Source organism: Macadamia integrifolia, unplaced genomic scaffold, assembly GCF_013358625.1.
Source record: "Macadamia integrifolia cultivar HAES 741 unplaced genomic scaffold, SCU_Mint_v3 scaffold2664, whole genome shotgun sequence".
Classification (NCBI taxonomy): Eukaryota; Viridiplantae; Streptophyta; class Magnoliopsida; order Proteales; family Proteaceae; genus Macadamia; species Macadamia integrifolia.
In genome coordinates, this window is record NW_024868869.1 from 5,828 (window position 1) to 25,567 (window position 19,740).

Consider the following 19,740-nt stretch of genomic DNA (forward strand, 5'->3'; position numbering starts at 1 on the left):
AAGTACCCATCTACATTATCACCAAACATTGATAGGGGGGCCAAAACGAGAGGCTGGGGGAGAAAGTGTGGTTTTTGGGTTCTAAGATTGAAATGATACAAGATTCCCTCAAGTTGAAGAAAATATATATATATATATATATATATATTTATAATAAACAAGAAGAGATTAGAAAGCAAGAATCCCTGAGATTCCCTCAAGTTTTTTTCTCAAACAAAAATTATTATTCATCGCAAGATTGGAGTTTATTCTTGTGTTAATGTTCAGTGCTTGAAGCTGTTTGATAATAAACCTCAATGAAAAAGTAGCCATGCAGGTTCATGAACTTATTTGAATACTATCTTTACCACAGAGAACCTCATGTAACTATGATTATTTTGGAGATTACTGACCAAGTATCTTGTTGAGTTGTTGAATACAAGATATACACAGAACTGGGCTGGTGTGGATGAGTAACAAAGGATAGTAAACTTCTAGTTATAACCTTGGGCTTGGGCATGGAGGGTTAATATTTGATCTTCATTAGGAAACAATGTTCCACGAGGTATTTATTTTTGGATGGGAAAGGTGGAGTGCAATCTATTGTCAAGAGGAAAATTATGCTGGCCCCCTCCAATATACTGGTGTCCAGGAGAAAGGGTGAAGACCCACAAATTCCTCCTCTCTGTTCCATCTATAGTTCTACACCTCAGCTTCTTTGAAGTTTGTTGGGTTCAGAATGGTAATTATATACATTAAGAGACTCTTATCTAGAGTACACTGATAAGCAATCAATGCCCACTGATGAGATAGTTTTGTTTTGTTTTGTTTTTGTTTTTGTTTTTTTTAATATCCACTTAGGTAGTTAAAATGAATGTTTTGAGGTTATGACTTATAGGTCAGTGTTTCATTTTTGCTTCTTGTAGTAGTATATGAGTTATCATTTTCAATAGACATTTTGAATTTGTTAACCACAATGAGTCAATTTGATGGGGAAACAAGACTGAATTTAAATTTGAATGGACTTTCTTTATTAAGCAGAACAAGTAGTTTACATCAGAGGAGATTAAATATATTTCTCATAACTTGAACAAAGAAAAAAAATCTTTAAAGCATGGTGGAGGCACAAGATGAGTGGTTAAAGGACAGGATAGACTCAAGACAGGTTGAGGATTATAAGGGTTGGATAGTGACCTTAAATCCAATTGATTATGCTAATCTTACATAAGATCAAATTAAACTCTCATTGACATTTCACTTTTGACCAGTTATGGATCAACTCCCTACAGTAAAAGAAGTGGAAGTGGGGCATACATAGTGTGCTCCACAATGGTGGGTTTTTATTTGTTTGTTTATTTTAGGTGATATCAATTTATTGTGAAAGAATTCACCAAAAATAATTTTGTGGAAGAGAAAAAGAAAGATATATAAATACAACTAAAGGGGACCTGAAGGCATTCTCAAGGACAGACCCCAAGGGAGCTAAGGAATCCCACAATCTAGGAGAAAGGAGTAATACAACTAGAAGAAAACTTACTATTAGTCTCTCAAATTCTGAAATTACAACGATAAAACTTTTAGTGAACCAATGATCACTCAGTACCCTTACCTTCTGGAGATGGTACTCTTTATAGTTTGCCGGAGATGATAGGTTCAGGTCACCAGAGAAGAAAGAGGTGAGATGGAAGATGAAGTTTTGTATTGAAAGGGTAAAATGGTCAAAATACATTAATAAAGGGTAATATGGGAACTAAAAAAAAGTGAGAGGGGTGGATGTAATTGGGTCAAATGTCGGGAAGTATATGTAAATTTCCCTAAATTTAATCTTCATGACCCAAAGCATAAAGGATCGAAGGCTCCTTCCACAACAACACTAAAGAGTGCAACACAAGATGCAATCTTTAGATTTGAAAGGCCATTTTTTCTAAATTACTACAAAAATCTTTAACCTCAAGTTTCCCTCTTCTTTTTGCATGCGCTGTTAGGTATATATTTTGATAATGAGAAGGTTAACCTTCATGATTGAATCACAATTATAATATACCCAAATGTAACCTTTTAAAATACTAGCTTTCCAGTAAGAAAGAAGGTTATCCAAGAGACAAGGAAGTTTAATATTTAGACCTACAAAAGAATTATTATAAAAATGGTAGTATTATTAAACAACAGAAGGGGATAAAAGGATTTTTTTTTTTTTTATTTGGGGGGGTGGGGTGGTGTAAAAAAGGGGATAAAAAAATGGGTTTGAGTAAAGAAAGAACATAATGAGAATGGTACTGTATACTTGTTACCATAATAATAAAAAATGTCAAGGAAGTTAAATGTCTCCCAAAAGAAAATCAACTTCTTCGAGGGTTGCAAAACCTAAAAGTCAACTGTAGAAGTTCATGCTATTTCAAAAGGAATCAACATTTTTTTATTGTAGTTACTTTGAGCAACTAAACAGACATTGACATCTCTGATTTTTTTGGATCTTCAATTGTTTTAAGAAGTGCAATTACACATCCTTTATTAGAAGATTTCAGTTGTGAATCTTCATTAACTTTTTCTTCTTCAATATCAATATTTTGATCTGATTATGCTAGCAAATTTACATCTATGAAGTATGAACATCAGAACTATACCTTAAGAAACAGTCTGAGACTCCCTACCCTTCTTATCCTATTGTCATGTCGGCTTGAGTGAAGGAAATTCTTTTATCTAGTTCACAAAATGTTCAGATTGGCCTGAACCCAGTTGACTTGCCTTGCATGGAACCAGTTGTCTGTCTACGTGGGTCCTACAGAGAAGCAAGCCTACATAGACAAGGAATCAAGGTTATCACATACTTGAGGTCTCTTCACATAATTACTTAAGGTTTTGGGTTGGACCCTCCAAGATGGTATCAGAGCCTAGATCCGTTTATTGTTCTACATAATTATATGACCATGTGTTGAGCCAGATATATCAATGCTACAAGTGAAGGGGAGTTTTTTTTTTTTTTTTTTTTTTGAATATAAAAGAGAGGGTTAAGTTTGGTCCTTAGAAGAGGAATTCGGATCAGATTCATATTCGAGAACAATCTCATATGTCCTTGGTCTGTGGATTTCAAATCTATTAAATGAAGAGAGAGAAAGTAGATTCCAAATCCATGAACCAGGGACATACGAGATTGTTCTCACACATGAACCTGATCCGATCTCTTTAAGAAGCTATATCCACCTAATATCTTAAGGTTTTGGATTTGACCTAATAATAACGACACATGTGGAACATCACAAACTGGGCTAAGCACGATAAAAGAGTTACCAAATATATTAGTTTTCCATAACATAATGATTCAAAAGTTATATCATAAACCCCCAATGTTTATCTTTGATTGATTGACATTTGACCCCAATGGTGATATATCCAATCCAATTATATACTCAAAAGGAAGTAAACAAAGAGGGGATAGAGAAAGAGAGACAGATGTCAGAAGATATTTTTCTACTAGTCAGCTAGTTTCTTCTCTTTCAACAGGAAAGAAAATAAGAAAATGTTTCTTCTCTGGTCTTGCATTTTGCCAACTGTAAGGTTCCCTACGGATCTAGTGGTTCTTTAATTTGGGTAGCTAGACAGTCAGAATCATCAATCCTGCACTGTCTCTCCCCCAATTTGTGTTAAAATGTTCAAAATGCTATCTTTTGTTGAATTAACGTTTTCTTCTTATCACTTTTAATGTGGTCACCTTGGGTTCTTTTAACTTGTTCAGATCTACACTTCCAAATTTATTGTTTGGTAACAAATTTTCTACTGCACCTGAAAGTTCCAAGTGCAATTGGATTTTCTTTTCTTCTTGACTTACTTCCTATCAGTGGCCAGTCTCTTTCTCCTGATCCCATCACCTCCTCCCTCCCCCCCACTTCTGAAAATGCTTAATGATGATCTGTTTGTGTCCTGTAGCCAATCCACCATTTGTTGCGAATCCGTACATAATCTTTGGTATGGATACCTTTTTGCTGTCCCCATTGGAGCCCCTACATGAGTCCTCCGTTTCCTTCAATTTCTTTCAAGCTTCCTACATATCCTTAATTTACAAATCTATTCATGACTTTCCCATTGTTAATAATTACTGCTTCTTTTGTATCAGAGTGAGGATGATGATATGATTACTAAACGGTATGTGCAGTGGTTCACAAGAAGAAGAAGTTGGTGTGGATGGAGGAGAATATGGCTTTACTTGGGTCGAGTGGTTTAGAGCAGAAAACAAATTGATTTCATGCAAGCCAGATAAAGTATACAGTTACTGAACAAATGTAGAAGCGTTTTAAAATTTCTTAATTCACTCGCAAGGCAAATCACAATGCAATGGTCCTCACTCCTTGCTCCATTATGTCTTTCCTCCCTCCTATGAAGTGATATATCCACCCCTAATCGTGGGATGAGAGATAGACACAGGAAAACGCTAGCGTATTTTAAGCAGTCCTGGACGGGTAACTCAATCCCAATAGATCAGTACAATCAACCTTACAACTATAAGTAAATTAAGCCCCCTACTCCATGTCCCCTTCTAACTGATGACTCAAAGAATGGATGGTCAAGAGAATGCAGAAGCTTGGATTCTCTTCGATCCAACAATTATAACCAAAGCATGATTACATGAAAGAAAGCCGTCTTTTGGTCTTTAACAGTAGCTTCAAAAGTCAATTCATGGTTGGTTGGTTGGTTTTTTTTTTAAAGAATATTTGTTGTCATTGATAGAGCATTTGGGAAATCGCTAAATTGATTAGAGTCCTGGTCAGTCACGGGTTCACAGGTTTGAACCCCTTCTATCATATAAAGATGTGACCTAAGTATAGACTAGCTAGACTTTGTTCTTTTTGTTTCAGCGATTTATGGGCCAGAGGTCGATACCTGGTCCTGTAGCCCATGCACTAGCGTAGGGACCAATGAGAGTGCGCAACGGCATCAACAATGATGGACTTTTATGATTTTACAAGGGCTAAAATAGAACTTTTGCACCCACTTGTGTCTAGGCACTGGGTCCACCACCAGGTAGCATTCTTTTCCCCAACACATGGCAGTGCAGACACCCAATTTTGCCACCCTCCCCAAACAATGACGATTTTCAAGATGTGGATGAGATCTATGCTCTCCTTGGAAGAGGATTTGGTATTTTTGGAAATGACTTGAAACTTTACCAGAATCCAATCTAACTTTACACAATCCAGTCAAACCATGCCCAACCTATGGTATTTGAGGTTTGCATGCTATATACTGACGAATTGATCCAAGTAATGTCCAATGGTGTAAAAGTGGCATGAAAACAATTGTCAGAAATCCCCCAATAGCCAAAAGGCATAATCCCTTCCTCATAAATCCAAAATTTTTTTGAGCAAAAATGAGCTCAAAACTACACCGTTGGACCGTGCTCAGAAGAATATTCTATAGATATATGGTAAGCGAAAATCGGACAATCGTATCTCCTGTAACAACTCTTGAAAGTTAAAACCCTAATTTTGGTAGAAAATACCTTAACTTACTATTTTGCCCTTGAGGTTGGTTGAGCCCCAGAGGCTAGCAAAGCCACCAAGGATTACAAAAATTACAGTTTTGCCCATACCTTTATGTGCCTATAAATAGGGGCCATTTCTTCATTCCCAAGACAAGCAACACACATCCCAAGGTTGCGGGAGAGCTCCAAGTGTATAGAGAACCCCTCCTTCGCTTCCCCCTACCCTCTCTCTCCCCTCTCAGCCAAATATCCAATCCTAAGATTCACTTGCCTCAATTTGTGTGGCAAATCCTAAGTATTGTATAGCACAAGTATGGGGTGATTCCCACTTGATTATGTGTGTCCCAAAGGGACAAAGACTTCATGTCTTTGATCCAAAAATCTAGAATTATCATTATTATGCGTTGTGGGAATAGGCCATGCTTACGTGAAACATGTTATGAGGGCATTCTTGCTTGAACCACTTTGTATATATCTTGCATCACAAGTTGCGTATAACCAAATGATCGATTTTTTTTTTTTTTAAACTCATATTGTCATGCAAACTAACTTCAAGTGTGTCATTTGTTTGTAAATAAATAATCTTCCCAAAATTTTAAAATAAATTATTTTTGGTGAACCCAAACTGCTTCGGGTGGATCATTGCTAGTTGAGTCTCGTGGAATAGGCTCCATTCTAGCTGGGATTTTTTTTTATTGATTTGGAAAGTGTCATCACTGGGTGAGTTGGTGCAAAGTGTGCAAACCTTTAAAAGAGGGTGGCTTGGAATCAGATTGTTGGAGAATGTTAATTTAGCCTTGAGAATCAAGGGAATGTGACGCATCGTATTAGAGAACTCTTTGTGGAGTACTTTCTTTAAAGACAAATTCCTAAAAAGGGATCATATTATCCTGGGGGACGAGAGGCCTGTGGATTCAAAATCATAGAGGTGTGACATGGGCCTACAAGATTTCATCCTATCGAACTCCAAGTGGCTCGTGGGTCAGAGCGAGGTTTGGTTTTGGCTGGACAATTGGTTGGGCATGGGCCCCCTCATTGATTTCGTTAATGGTGCCATTTGAGTAAATCTAAGTGTTAAAGTTAGAGATGAGCTCAACGCTGAGGGGGTGGGATCAGGATTTTTTGGAACAAATTGATTATCTAGAGATTAAGGAAGCTATTGCTTTTGCAAACATTAGCCTTTCAAATAGGATGAACAATTTGGTGTGGTTTCCATCTAATGATGGCAATTTATCTCTGAAATTGGCGTGGAATGTAGTTCATGATCAATTTGCTCAGGGTCCATACCCTAAATGGATCTGGAATCTTTATCACCCTACCAAGATTGGCTTCTTCTCTTGGCAACTGATCAATGGAGAAATCCTGACTAATGATGCTCTAATGAAGAACGGTATCCCTGAAATGTTTTTGTTGCAAGGCCCCCTGGAAGGATTCGACCACTCACATTTTAATTCGGGGAGGGACGACTTCCAAGGTGTGGATTTTTTTTTCTTTTTTTTTGTGATCTTCTTAACATTAGGAGCAAAATTTTATCCTGGAAAGCTCTAGGAAATGCAGGGTGTGTGTCGTTGAATATGGGGATGTTACAATCCCTCATCGTGTGGGAGCTGTGGCGGAAGAGAAATAACAGAAGGCATGATGAAAGATTATCGATCATTGAAAGACTGAAAGGGTGGATTTGTGAAACTCCCTTCCTATAAAAAAATCAGTAAGCATCCCTCTATGAAGGAAAGTCTCATTTTGTAGGTTCTCCAGATCTCCCCCCCCCCTCTTCACCACCTGTTGTCCACCAGAAACTATTGGTCCTGATTTATTGGTATCCTCCATTTAATGCAAATGGTTTCAAACTTTATGTGGATGATGCCATTAAAGGAAACATAGGCAATAGTGGAGGAGGAGGCATTATTATGAATAAGGAAGTTATGGTTGTACTGGCCTTTTCTAATTTTATGGAGTGTGTACCAACTCGGTTGCAGAGTTGAGAGCTCTAAGGGATGGTTGTTATATAAATTCTTACTCTTCTCTATTGTTAAGCTTGTAACTCAAAGAAGGTGCAATTTGTGGAGCTGTTGGCATCCGTTGTAGGAGGTTCTTTTACTTTGTGACTACTCCCTGTGTGCTAATATCTCTTTTTCGTATCAAAAAAGCAATTGCACTACAGATAGGCTGGCTAATTTGGTATGCGAACCATCGAGCAATGTTGTTTTTCAATCTCATTAGAATTTTCTTAGGGATCTAAATCTTCTCGTTCGTGAAAAATAAGGCTGGTATGGTTTTAATTTGCCTATTGATTTTTGTATAGGATTTCAGGTTCGGTATTTGTGGAGAGAGTGTGTTTGTTTCTTTTGGGTAGGGGTAAGGTGGGTTATGTCCCCCCCCCCCCCCCCCCCGCATCCACCCCATTGTTATTCTATTTTGGTTTTCTATGATTATAGTAAAGCTTTAGGGGCTTGCCTGGATCCTAAGATAATACTTGGGTTAGAAAAAAAAAGGATATATATCCGTCAAGTCTAAGTGCACAATATAGTATTGTTAACTGTCATAGGAAGCTTAACATCTTTTTTTGGTAAAATAGGAACCTTAACATCAGTCTCCACTATATCTCACATCTTGGGGCCGATAGCTTACAATAAATTCACATCTTCCATTTTTCAGAAACTATATAATTAGCAATTGAATAGATCAAGGAGAGGATGATATGTTGAAGCACCTTTAAGGAGATAAAATCCAGTTACTGCTTCTCTTCGGAGTATTACGTTCTTTTGAAAAGAACTTGATCTGATTCCACTTGTAGGATCATATAATTAAACCAAAAGGGGGTGAATTGGATTTTATGGAATGTAGTTCAAATTTAAATATTTTTCACGTTTATCTAAAATCTCCAATAAAATTATTAGAAAATAAAAACACAGTTTAAGTAAATGAAAGAGAAAAAAGAGAGAGAGAGAGAGAATGCACACACCCATTTTATAGTGGTTCGGCACAGCCATAATACCGTCTTATTTCCACTTTTCAAGCCCTCAACTTGGAATTCATTTAACACAATGTCCTTATCAAAGTAGGAGAAACACCTTCCCACAATGATCACCGTAATCAATCCATGCGATAGTTTCTAAAATCTGTCAACCCTTACAATGATAGTTTTTCAAGATTTGCCAACCTTCACAATTGATCACCCTATGATCGATCCACACACTTGAGGGACTCAATTTCCTTAATCACACAATCACTAAAAAATGATTCACAAGGTCTAAAAAGCCAAAATAGAAATTACTTTATAGGAAGATTAACATTCCCACCCTATGTACTTCTCTACATCCCCCCCCCCCCCCGCCCCTCCCTCTTCGACTTCAACTCATCAACGAGGACTGCTGCCTCATATTTGATTATGAAGGGGGAGTAGAAAACGATGCTCCCATAATCTATGTAGACTTCACCTTCCCTGCTCCAATTTTGTTCGTAGACTCGATATATTTGTTATCTATTTTCTTTGTTCGTTCCTCAACGCCCAAGTTCCAGTCTTGGTATTGTTCTAGTGTTTAAATGCATTAAGGTTTATGAAACTGACTCAGAGGATGATATCTAGAGTTCTCTTTGTCCGGTCTCTGCTGCACATTCAACCGTTAACACCAGTTTCAGAAGTATCAAAAACCTCTGGAGTCTCCATTGCTCCACTTGAAAAACACCTAGGCAATGCCCGTGGAGAATGAAATGGAGATTGAGGCGTCAGAGGAGATCGAGCAAGGTAGGGTGGGAAGAACAGAGGGTGAGGGATGGGGTAACAGAGAGAGACAGAGATTGCCGTGGGGAAGGGGTGGGAGTAAGGGTGTTAATCGGTTTGGTTTCGGTGTATATGATACGGTTCGGTTTGGTTCACATTATTGTGGCTGAAACCAAAACTGCATCATTTACTAAACGGTTGTACTTTCTGAAACCGCAATCATTTAATAAACGGTTTTGGTTCCATGATATTTAAACGGTGTCAATTTTTACGATTTTAAACAGTTTTGATCGCTATTTATTCCATATGGTTTCTATACAGTTAGTAATCGGTTTGTTAGTTTATTCGCATGCTTACTAAAATTCATTTTTGTTGATAAACACTTCAATCTTGTATCAAATTAAATGAGTCATTAAACAAGCAAGGATTTAACTACATAACTATATAATAAGAGTAAATTATTGAATAGACTGGTGGACGGGCTCTATGGTCCTTAATTCTTCTCTAAATTAAACCATTATGTTTTGTTAAAAGAAACAAATATTTAATTGTTATACGGGTTAATCGAATCGACTTTGATGGTTTAAACGGTTCGATTTTCACAGTGTCAATTCGGTTTGAAACCAACGTGTTAAACGATTAAAACCAACCCAACCCATTTAACTACTTGGTCTTAAATTTGAAACCATAACCAACCATTTACTATACGGTTTTGTGATTTCAATATAAACAGCTCGGTTCAATTTCAATAAACGGTTTCGGTTTCAGATTCACATCCTTAGGTGGCGGCGATGGGTGAGAAATGACTAAGAAAAGTTAAAACTTTGGCTACCTCAACTCTAAGGTATCCTAATAGTTCTCATGCTTTGGCTACCTTAACTGTAATTTCCCTTCCCAAAATGAACTTGGTAATATATTTCGATTAAGCTTAATTTCAACCCAAATGAAATCAGTTAGATGAATCCTGCTTTGCCATTTAACTCTGTTTAAAATCATGTTTGTGGCGAACCGGATGCCTTGGAAAGGGAGAGTGGTGTCCGTCCCCATCATGAAGGGGACATAACAGGCCACTGGTTCGAAAGGACAATGCGCTTTTGGAACCAAAAGCTGCACCATCGACAAAGAGGCCCTTCCCAAAGGTAAACATGGTAGAGGGTCAACAAGCTCTCTCGCCCTGTAGCAAAGCTTCTCCTCCTAGTCGTCGGGTCATTCTCATTTTAGAACTTGGTGGAAACGTACGTGCTCACTAGTTACTACCACAGCAAGCCAAAAGCAAAGGTTGCTCAAAAGAAAAGCTGAGGCCCCACCTTATATCAGGAAAAAGACCTGCGATTCTGATGAATCACATTTCTTTACATTGGCCAACGATCTGAACCCCATATGCGCATATACGGATGTCAATCAAATAATACTTCCAAAAGAAACTAGATTCTGTAAATCTACTCTACTATTGCAATAGAAGACATGGAAAATGCTACACCAGTGGAATAAATATAGAGGCACAAACATGAAGAAATTATAAGTATAGTCCTTTCCACAGATTCTCCCATATCCATCCAACCATAATCAGGACCCATTGGAGCCTCTGAGGCTCTGATATTGTGGCAAGAATCCAAATTTTTAACTCATGATGGTCCGGCAGTGTTCTTCATCTCCAACTTAGCCGAGTTCCAACCAACACTCTCAAATCATTAGTCGGTCCTCCTATCAGTCGAATAGGCATATTCAAAAAGGTTAAGGGCCCAGAGGCATTTTGTTCATTCATCTTCTTTCACATATTGATTCTTGGTAACAATGATGATAATTATGAATTGATGATGATGATGATAAATTAAATAATCAGCTATAACCACTATGAGAAAACCAAACAAACATTGGGAAAGAATGAAATGGAAAGAGAAATCAATCTTACTTCAATTCTCTTGCAACAATATGGGCATTTCCCCTGGTGTCTAATAATCAGCAGTAACAGTTCAAGTCAACTACCATTTAAAGAACTGAGCCTTCATTCAGAGAGAAGCCTACATAAAGCAGTGTAAAAATTAAGATGTTCCCAATTTTCGCCTGTCTGAATCTATCAGATTCTTCAATGTGATGAACATACTGATCCCAGATCTTGAACCAATAGGAAAATTCATGCCTACCATCCTCCATCTGACAAGGATGATTCCTCCCCCCATCTCCTTTATGATAAATAGAGAATCATTAAAATCAATCACCTACAAATACAACATCGGATGAGCGAACCCACCTTATAGAAACATCCATCACCTACATTACTTACTGTTTGAAGATCCCTTGGAAGGGTACTTAGCAAAGACTACATGGTGTCGTTCACCAAGTTTCTGCTTCAATGCCATGCTGACCGGCCAGTGGAGAGAAAAAAATGATAGGTGTGTTACAATCTTTTGACAAGTAGCTCCGGCACCTAATTGTGGGTTTTAAAAGGTACCCGCAATATCAATTTCTTCAGAAGAGCTGAAAATGAATATAAACCATCCAGTGGCAATCCACGTATGTCTGTAACAGATGTGATATCCATCTCCCTAGCCTACAAAGACAAGCCTACAAGATTGTCACATATGATGGAACATCAAGCCTGTGCCCTTCAAGGGAGCGGTACATATATAGCTTCTCAACGGCATCATCGGTCGTATCCACTTCATCCCGGTCCCTAATAACTTCAACCACCAGGTGAGGCATCATCCGAGCAACCTCTTTACAGCCTTCAAGAGATAGTTTACATGAAGACATCCACAAGAACCTCATGTTGTAATAGTGGTGCAAACCTGAAAGCAATGCCGAATCCCCAAATGGGCTGTCTCTGATCTCAAGCTTCTGCAATTTAGGGCAGCCCTCAAGCACATACGTCAATCCCATATCACTGTCTCCCGCAAATGCAACAGATAGGGTGCGGATCAATTTCCCATACTTCCCAATGTAACTGAAGGCCTTGTCAGTGAGTAAACCAGACACAGCAAGTCTCATCAGCTTCTTACAGTTCATTACAATGGCTCCAAACCCTTCATCCATGGGTTCACCAGTCACATGGTCAGGCCGGTGGCGTCCCATTATACAGAGACGGAAAACCACAAGCTCAGGACAGTTCTGTGACATAGCCACCACAGCTGCATTGCTCATTTCCTGGCAGAAATATAATATGGATCGCAACTTCCTACAGCCCTGAGAAATTGCAAGAAGGCCCACTTCAGAAACAAATCCTTCACCATCTTCACGGGCATCCATGGGGAAGACTCGAAGCTCATGGAGTTCCTTGCAAGTAGCAGCCACAGCCTGAAGCCCTTCATCACATACAGAGTCAAGTACCTGCAGATATAGAAACCAATAAATAGGACTCAAGTTTCATTAACATATTATGAACCTAAATATTGCCAGACAGGAACCATAACACACAGTTGATAGGACACATACCCAGAAGGTTTGAAGCTTATGGCAGTGACAGATAACTGATTTGAGTTGTTCGGCATTGATGTTGGCATAGCTCAGATTGAGAGAGGTGAGTTTAGCACAGGCTGGATGGATTGTGGGGAGATAGCTCGGCACAATATCCCTGAATCCTGAGAGACAGACTAGGGATTTGCATGTAGCAAAAGCCTCAGAGAGATTTGCTTCTTGATCTTCTTGTGCAGGGTGCTCTGACAGGCTGAAAGACCCTGTTCCGAGATGAGTGAGCTGTGGAGCTCGGACCATCAGGCGATGGAGTTGCCCAAGGGAGACATGTCGATTCAATTTAAGCCTCCTCAAAGAAGGAGATCCAGCCACCAGTTGTTCCAATGATTCAAAGTTCACAGGGCATTCGACACAGTCAAATACGAGAGATTCAAGACATGTCCCAGTCTCTGGGAAACAGGATATCCAGTCAACTTCATCATCCATAACATCGTCATCGATCAGATCAAGCACACGAAGTCGACTGTGAATCATGAAGAGTTTATAAGTTATCATTACTTTGAGGGATCTCCCCCGACCACCCCACCCCCCACCCCAAAAAAAAAAAAAAAAAAAAATCTTCTCTTTTCAGTTTCAATATAAGCAGAAAAATCCGCATAGAAAGTTGCAAAAAACATTTGCAAAAGCAAGTCAAAATGCCAACTTGGGGATCGATCCTACAGTTGGATTTAAACACGGAACATGAACAAACCAAGATGGCATACAAAGACAGAAATAGATGAAATAACAGAACAGCAAACAAATCAAAAGAATGGAGGCCCTATTGAATTTCAAAGGGATCCATACAACCGAATTCATTGATCAATCGACCTAAAGCAAAACGAGAAAAACCTAGAAAGCGACCATCTATGCATTATTATTCACGGGATAACGGCCCCTCGAAATCTATTTCACAACAATATCGGAAGGCAATTGAAGAGAAAGCAAATAAGAGATCCATCTATGCATTCTTCACCATCAGCTAAGTTCAAAGAATTAGTAAAGGTGAAACCACAAACCTGCACTCGCTGGCCACAGCAGCAAGGCCGCTGGTGCCAAATCCTTCACAGCAAACGAGCACGAGCTCCTTAAAACCCGGAAAGGAATTAGCGAGAAGTTTCAAATCGCCATCGGTGACCGACATACGCTTCAGGTAAACCTTTTCCAACCAGGGATAAGCAGTCGCCATAGTAGAAACCCAGGGCAAGAAGTGAGCACCCCAATTCGGAGGTACCAAACTGAAATCAGCGAACCGCGGCTTCCCCTTGAGCATCAAAGACCTCACCCCTCGAAACCTCTCGATCGCCCTGCGAGGCGACACGGCGTAACAGTTTCCGATAAAGAGTTCAGACCGAGTGAACGCCTCGGCCCTGTACCAAGACTTGCAGACGAGTGAGACAGCGTTGCGGTCGCGGCGAGATGTCAGGAAGAGAAGCACGTTCTCGAGAACGATCTCGAGAACTTGATCGGGGAAAGGCGAGGGACAGCTGCAAGTCTGGCTGGATGATGCCTCATGGGTTACGCCATCGCCGCCACCAGTGGCACCACCAAGATCCACCGTCATGTCCTCGTCTTCCGACATTTCAGTCTTCTCCTCTCTCATCACACCCTAACAGCTTCCGATCTAACTACCCTATAAGATTTGATTTAAAAAAAAAAAAGGTTGGCTGGATACGATTGCTTGTGGTTCCCTTTTCAGATCATAGCCCACTACTACTTCTCACACCCAAATCACAAGGGAAGAAGCAGAGGAACGGTTAGAGAGAGTGACTTAGGGGAGTGAGTTTTCTGGTGTAGTAGGGTAGGAAAACGATTGGGGGAGAATGAGATTGAGATATAAACAATCATAAGATTTTATGAAGCTCAGGGGAAGGAGATGTATGGTGAGAAGAAGAACACTAATTTATCTTTTCTCCACTCCGCTGTCTGCTTCTGTGCATTCGGATTCTCCTTGCCCTCCTGTCCTCAGGCTCCTCCCTTCACTTTCTCACTCTCTCTCTCTAGTTAGCACTGTCCAAAGGGCAAAACGCCATCCGTTCCCCATCCATTATTTGGGTTTTCTTAGACAGTCCCCGTCACCTGGCCTTTTGCTTTTCATCTCAAATTTTTTAATCTTATATTATTATTCCCTATATTTTAATAAAAAAATTATATATCCCTATAATTTATGCACTTTCCTTCTATTTTTGTTGTCTAGCTATGAAAAAAAAGAATTAGAGAAAAAAAAAGAGCGGATGTAAATGAGAGGGCTTCTTTGCCTTTATGGTGTTGCTGAGCTAGCATCCTTTGTCACCTTCCTTCATTCGAATCCCCTTTTTCCTTTCCTATTTCTCCTAAGTCATGTGGACAAAAAAAAATGATATCGGAATCACGTCGATTTTGATATTTAATAATTGGGTATAGAGTTTGGTTAATTAAATTGAAGGGAAATAAATACTCCCTAGTGTGTTCAGACATGGAGGATGGTAAAATACGCTCCCACTATGGAAAACCCAAAAAACCCACCTCGTCATGCCCATGGCTTTGAGTCCTAATATGCCCTTGCTATTTGCTTATGGGCATGAGAACTTAATAGGAAGAGTCCTCAGATCACACACTTGTTCTTTGGTGATGATTGTCTTATCTTTTTACAAGTTACAGTTATTTTAAGAAACTGAGAGATTTAATAACCCTGTATTGATGAAGCATATGGGAAAACAGTAAATTTTCAAAAAATCTTCAGGTTTTTTTAGTCCTAATACGCCCTTAAGACTTTGACGTATTCTTGCCAACATTGTGGAAGTTAGTGGTATAGTTAAGCCAGACAAATAATTGAACATTCCCTCAAAAATTGGAAAGAATAAATCAAGTGCCTTCCAGAAGATAAAAAAATAGAACTCTTAATAAGATTGCTGGTTGGAAAGAGAGATTGCTATTTCCTGCAGGAAGACAAGTTATTTTGAAGTTAGTGGAGACTTCAATCCCTACTGATACAATGACCCACTTCAAGCTTCCAGAAAGTTTATTAAATGATTTAAACAAGGCATGATGTAGGTCTTTATGGGGCCAAAAAATGAAAGAAAACTCCATTGGGTAGGATGGGACTGTCTATGCAAACATAAGCTAGAGGGTGGTCTTGGATTGAGAGATATGAAACTACAAAATGTGGCTTTGCTTGCAAAAATGGGATGCAAATATTGAATAACCTAAAATCTTTATGGGTGAAACTGTTTCAGAGTATGTATTTCCTCTATGGAGCTTTCACTAGGGCACAATTGGAAAACAATCCTTCATAGACTTGGAGAAGTATTTTGAGAGGTAGAAACTTGATAGATAATGATCTTTTGTGGAATGCTGGGAATGGCAGTTCTATTTTCATATGGGAGGATCCTTTGATTCCCATGCTGGAAGGATATAGGGTACACTCTGTAAGGCCTCCTGATTGTACTGAGTGGAGGGTTTTAGATATCATTACTCCTACTATACAATGGAATGTTGCTAAATTAGAAGTCTATTCTTACAAAATGAAACGGAAGCTATTCTCGGAATTCCACTTAGCATTGAAGGTTGTCAAGACCATATTTGTTGGGGGGGCCACCCAAAGGTCATCTTCACAGTTAGATCAGCATATACGCTTGAAGCTTCTTTGATCTCTCCTTGCTCCAAATCAGCAATTAGGGTAAGCTTTATTCCCATGGAAGTATGGAAAATCTTGTGGAACTCAAAAGTCCATCCAAATGTGCAATTGTTTCTTTGGATAGCTTGTTTGAAAGTTATTGGAGTTATGATTGGCCTTAAACATAGGAACATTGTTCAGTCTGATATGTGTCCAAGTTGTGGTTAAGTAGCTGAGACAGTGGAGCATGCCCTCTTTGAATGCCCTTATGCTCAACAAGCATAGCTTGCTTCTTGTGTCACCTTCAAACCTACTGCTACCTCTGGTCGACTTATGCATGAGTAAATTATTGAGTGGGAAAAATCTTTAGGTCTCACAAAGTTAGAGCAACATAAATTTTTCTTGGCTCATGCTACTATTATGTGGGAGATTTGGAAGCAGAGGAATGCTAAAGTCTTCAGAGTTACCCTGCCTCCTTTCAGTGATTGGATATCTATGGTGAATAAAATCGTGGATGAAGCTCTAAATTTGAATCTAGAAACTCTAGGTTCTCAGACTTTCCAACAGCAAGTTAACTCCCATAGTGGTTTCCCTGTGGAATCTTATCTTATATACACAAATGTAGCACTTTCAGCGAGGCCAAAAGCCATGGGGTTAGGGTGCATTATTCTTGATGCTGCTAGACAGATTCATCTTGTTGCCTCTGATCACTTGTTCCCTAGGTCTCCTCTTATTGGAGAGGCTCTTGCGCTTCGATTGGCCCTTCAAGTTGCTCTTCAAGAAGGCCTTAGGCATGTTGTGTGCCATTCAGATTGCATAGTTCTTATTAGAAGCCTAAATGAGGTTGGGTTTTATTCTCTGTTTGAGATTTCATCCATCATATTCAAATGTTCAAATCGTATAAACTTGTTTTGAGTCTTTCTTTTTTGTTTATGTTATTAGATCTTTGAATGTTGTTGTCCACTATGTTTCGACATGGACAGTTGTTCGCCCCCATTAGGGTTTTTAGAAGTCTCATTTTCAGAGGATATTCTAAATTTTGTAATGCAACTTCTCCTTTGGATGTTCAACAAATTCCCCCCTTTTGCGGGTCTTTGCATTAAAAAAAAAAAAAAAAAAAGGGAAAACTCGGTCCTTACTTTTTATTATGTATCAAAACTATATTTTGCATATATCTTAAGCATTTCCATATGTATTTTTAGCATATCTTGTGTCTCTTTGATACAATATGATAGTTCTCTTAAAGTCATCCTTCTGAAAAAATATAACTTATACCAACACTTTAAAGCTTGTTTAAGGACATGAACCAATCGAAGAAGAAAATGACTGAAAAAGAACTTCCATGTAAGATGAACCCACCAAATTTTACGATTTGGCCATTGCGGATTCTTGGGGTTATGGACCATCAAGGTAAACCAACAAACTCTGGACTCCACCTTCTTAGATTGTCATTGCTTGTAGTGAGATTTTGCAAGTGTTTAAGCATACTCTTTAGAACCCAACAATATCCTACAATCAAGGAGATTGACCATGACCCTGATGATCCCATCTTCAACTAGAATCTATATTACATTTAGCAAAACTAATACATCCTTCAAGGTACCAGTAGTAATAGACTATGAAACTGAATCACCTATAGAGAGATCTAAGGGAGAAGATAGAGGAGATTAGTGGGATAGAGACAAGCTGAATGGTACCTTTCTTAAACTTTTTTATATTATTTTTTGGTCTATAAAAGGCCTAATACCCAAAAGTAACTTTTGGTATCGGCCGATATCGATACGATTATTGATACCATGATTTAAAACGTATCCCTAATGGCCTCCTTTTTTTTCTTTTTCTTTTTTTTGAGCATTTTTTTCTTTTATAACGAAAGAAAGAATGTGTTATTAATTCCAAAACTCTTAAAATGTTTGAACAAGAAAGGCTAAACCCAAAATAATTGAATTGAACAAATAAAGATCCTTTTTCTACTTGACTGTCCATTTAAATGTTGATTTTCTTGATTGCGGTTGCATGTTTACTACCCATAAGATGTTGAAAGTACTTTTAATGGGAGATCCTCCAAACTCCAATATCATTCCCTCTTTTTTTGGATGCCTTGGCCAATGCCTCCCTCTCCCCTGCCCCCTTTGGATTTTTATTTTTTAATTTGTATAGGTGTTTCTAGCAATGGTCAGAATATCTCTAGATAGGCTTGTGGTGCAGATTACATCATGACAGGAAAAAGTATTGACGTAGGATCAAGAAGCTTACTTTACGGTTCAAAATAGGCAAGGGAAGAAGGATGGCAAGTGGTTGATGTTTGGAGTGATTCTATGGATATGCATAATCTGACCCAGAATATCAGCACCTGTTCGGGGCACGGAATGTACTATATGGGGTAGGAAGAAAGGGAAGAGTGTTTTGTTACTTTAAAACTTGACATAAAAAAAGCCTACAAAAGGTTGGAATGGAGGTTTATTAAGCAAGTCTTGCTATGCCTAGGTTTCAACGATTAATGGGTCCGGATGATTATGGCTAGAATTACCTTTGAGTTTTAGCTTTTTTATTAATGGGAATATATATGGCTTTATCAATCCCTCTCAGGGTTTTCACCGAGGGGATCCCCCCCCCCCGAGACAATTTTCTCCCTATGTTCTCAGGAACTTTGCTTTGCCTTGTCCTTGGCTGTAGATAGTGGATTAATTAAAGACATTAAGATAAAAAACAAATGGGCTCCTATATAACATATGCTATTTGTAGATGATCGTTTTTTTTTTTTTTTTTTTTTTTTTAGCTTGATCTACAATAGATCCATAATCTCAAAGGATGCGTTGATCTATATTGCAAATGCTAGGCACAAGCCATCAATAAGAATAAGTCTATTCTTACCTTCAATCTAAATATGGGCAACAAAATTCAGAAGGTGGTTCTCTAGAATTTTATGAATTAGATACAGTGATGGCTCACATAAATACCTTAGCCTCCTTTAGAGTTCGGAGCAAACAAATCATCTATGTTCAAAGACAATCGTGACAAGATGTGCAACTGTATTTAGGGATGGAAAGAAAAGTTGCTCACTCATGCTGGGAAAGAGATAATGCTACAATCTGTTGTTAGAACTTTTATGTGGGCTTAACTGATACCGATTGATCTATTGGGCCCAAGTAGTTATAGACCCACTCTAATTAGGAAACTCCTAGCTCTTTTCATTGTGGGAGTGGAATAGGATTTTAGGGATTCTATTATAAATAGAATACTGATAGTGTCTGTAGTCATTACTTAATACATTCTCACAAGAGCAAGTGCACAGAAAGAGAGGAAACCCTAAAGTAAGAGGCTGTAGAAGATCTCAGTAGAGGGACTCTACTTACGTAGTTCATCATTGTCATCTTCATGAAAATAATATTTAGCCACATGGGATAGAGGTTCGTGATTTATGCTCATAGGGCTTCTAAACTTACACAGGTACTTCTCTATTTCCATTTATGATTCATGCCATGGGTGTCCCATTGATTATTATAGATATGGTAAATC

The 19,740-nt window shown here is 38.6% G+C and overlaps 1 protein-coding gene across 2 annotated transcripts; it reads right to left on the reverse strand.

Annotated features, from left to right (window-relative positions):
- Positions 1-10,601: 10,601 nt before the first annotated feature.
- On the reverse strand, positions 10,602-14,681 carry LOC122067008 (transport inhibitor response 1-like protein). Of its 2 annotated transcripts, XR_006136545.1 has the most exons (4): positions 13,646-14,681; positions 12,609-13,110; positions 11,089-12,503; positions 10,602-10,880 (listed from the first exon to the last, which is right to left on the reverse strand). XR_006136545.1 is itself a non-coding variant. In XM_042630850.1 (3 exons), exons 1-3 carry the CDS (start codon positions 14,227-14,229, stop codon positions 11,742-11,744), a joined length of 1,848 nt encoding a protein of 615 aa, XP_042486784.1. In that variant the 5' UTR covers positions 14,230-14,681; the 3' UTR covers positions 11,062-11,741. The 2 variants fall into 2 exon arrangements, 1 of the variants encoding a protein (XP_042486784.1); XM_042630850.1 differs by lacking the exon at positions 10,602-10,880 and having other exon boundaries at positions 11,062-12,503.
- Between the last annotated feature and the right edge of the window lie 5,059 nt (positions 14,682-19,740).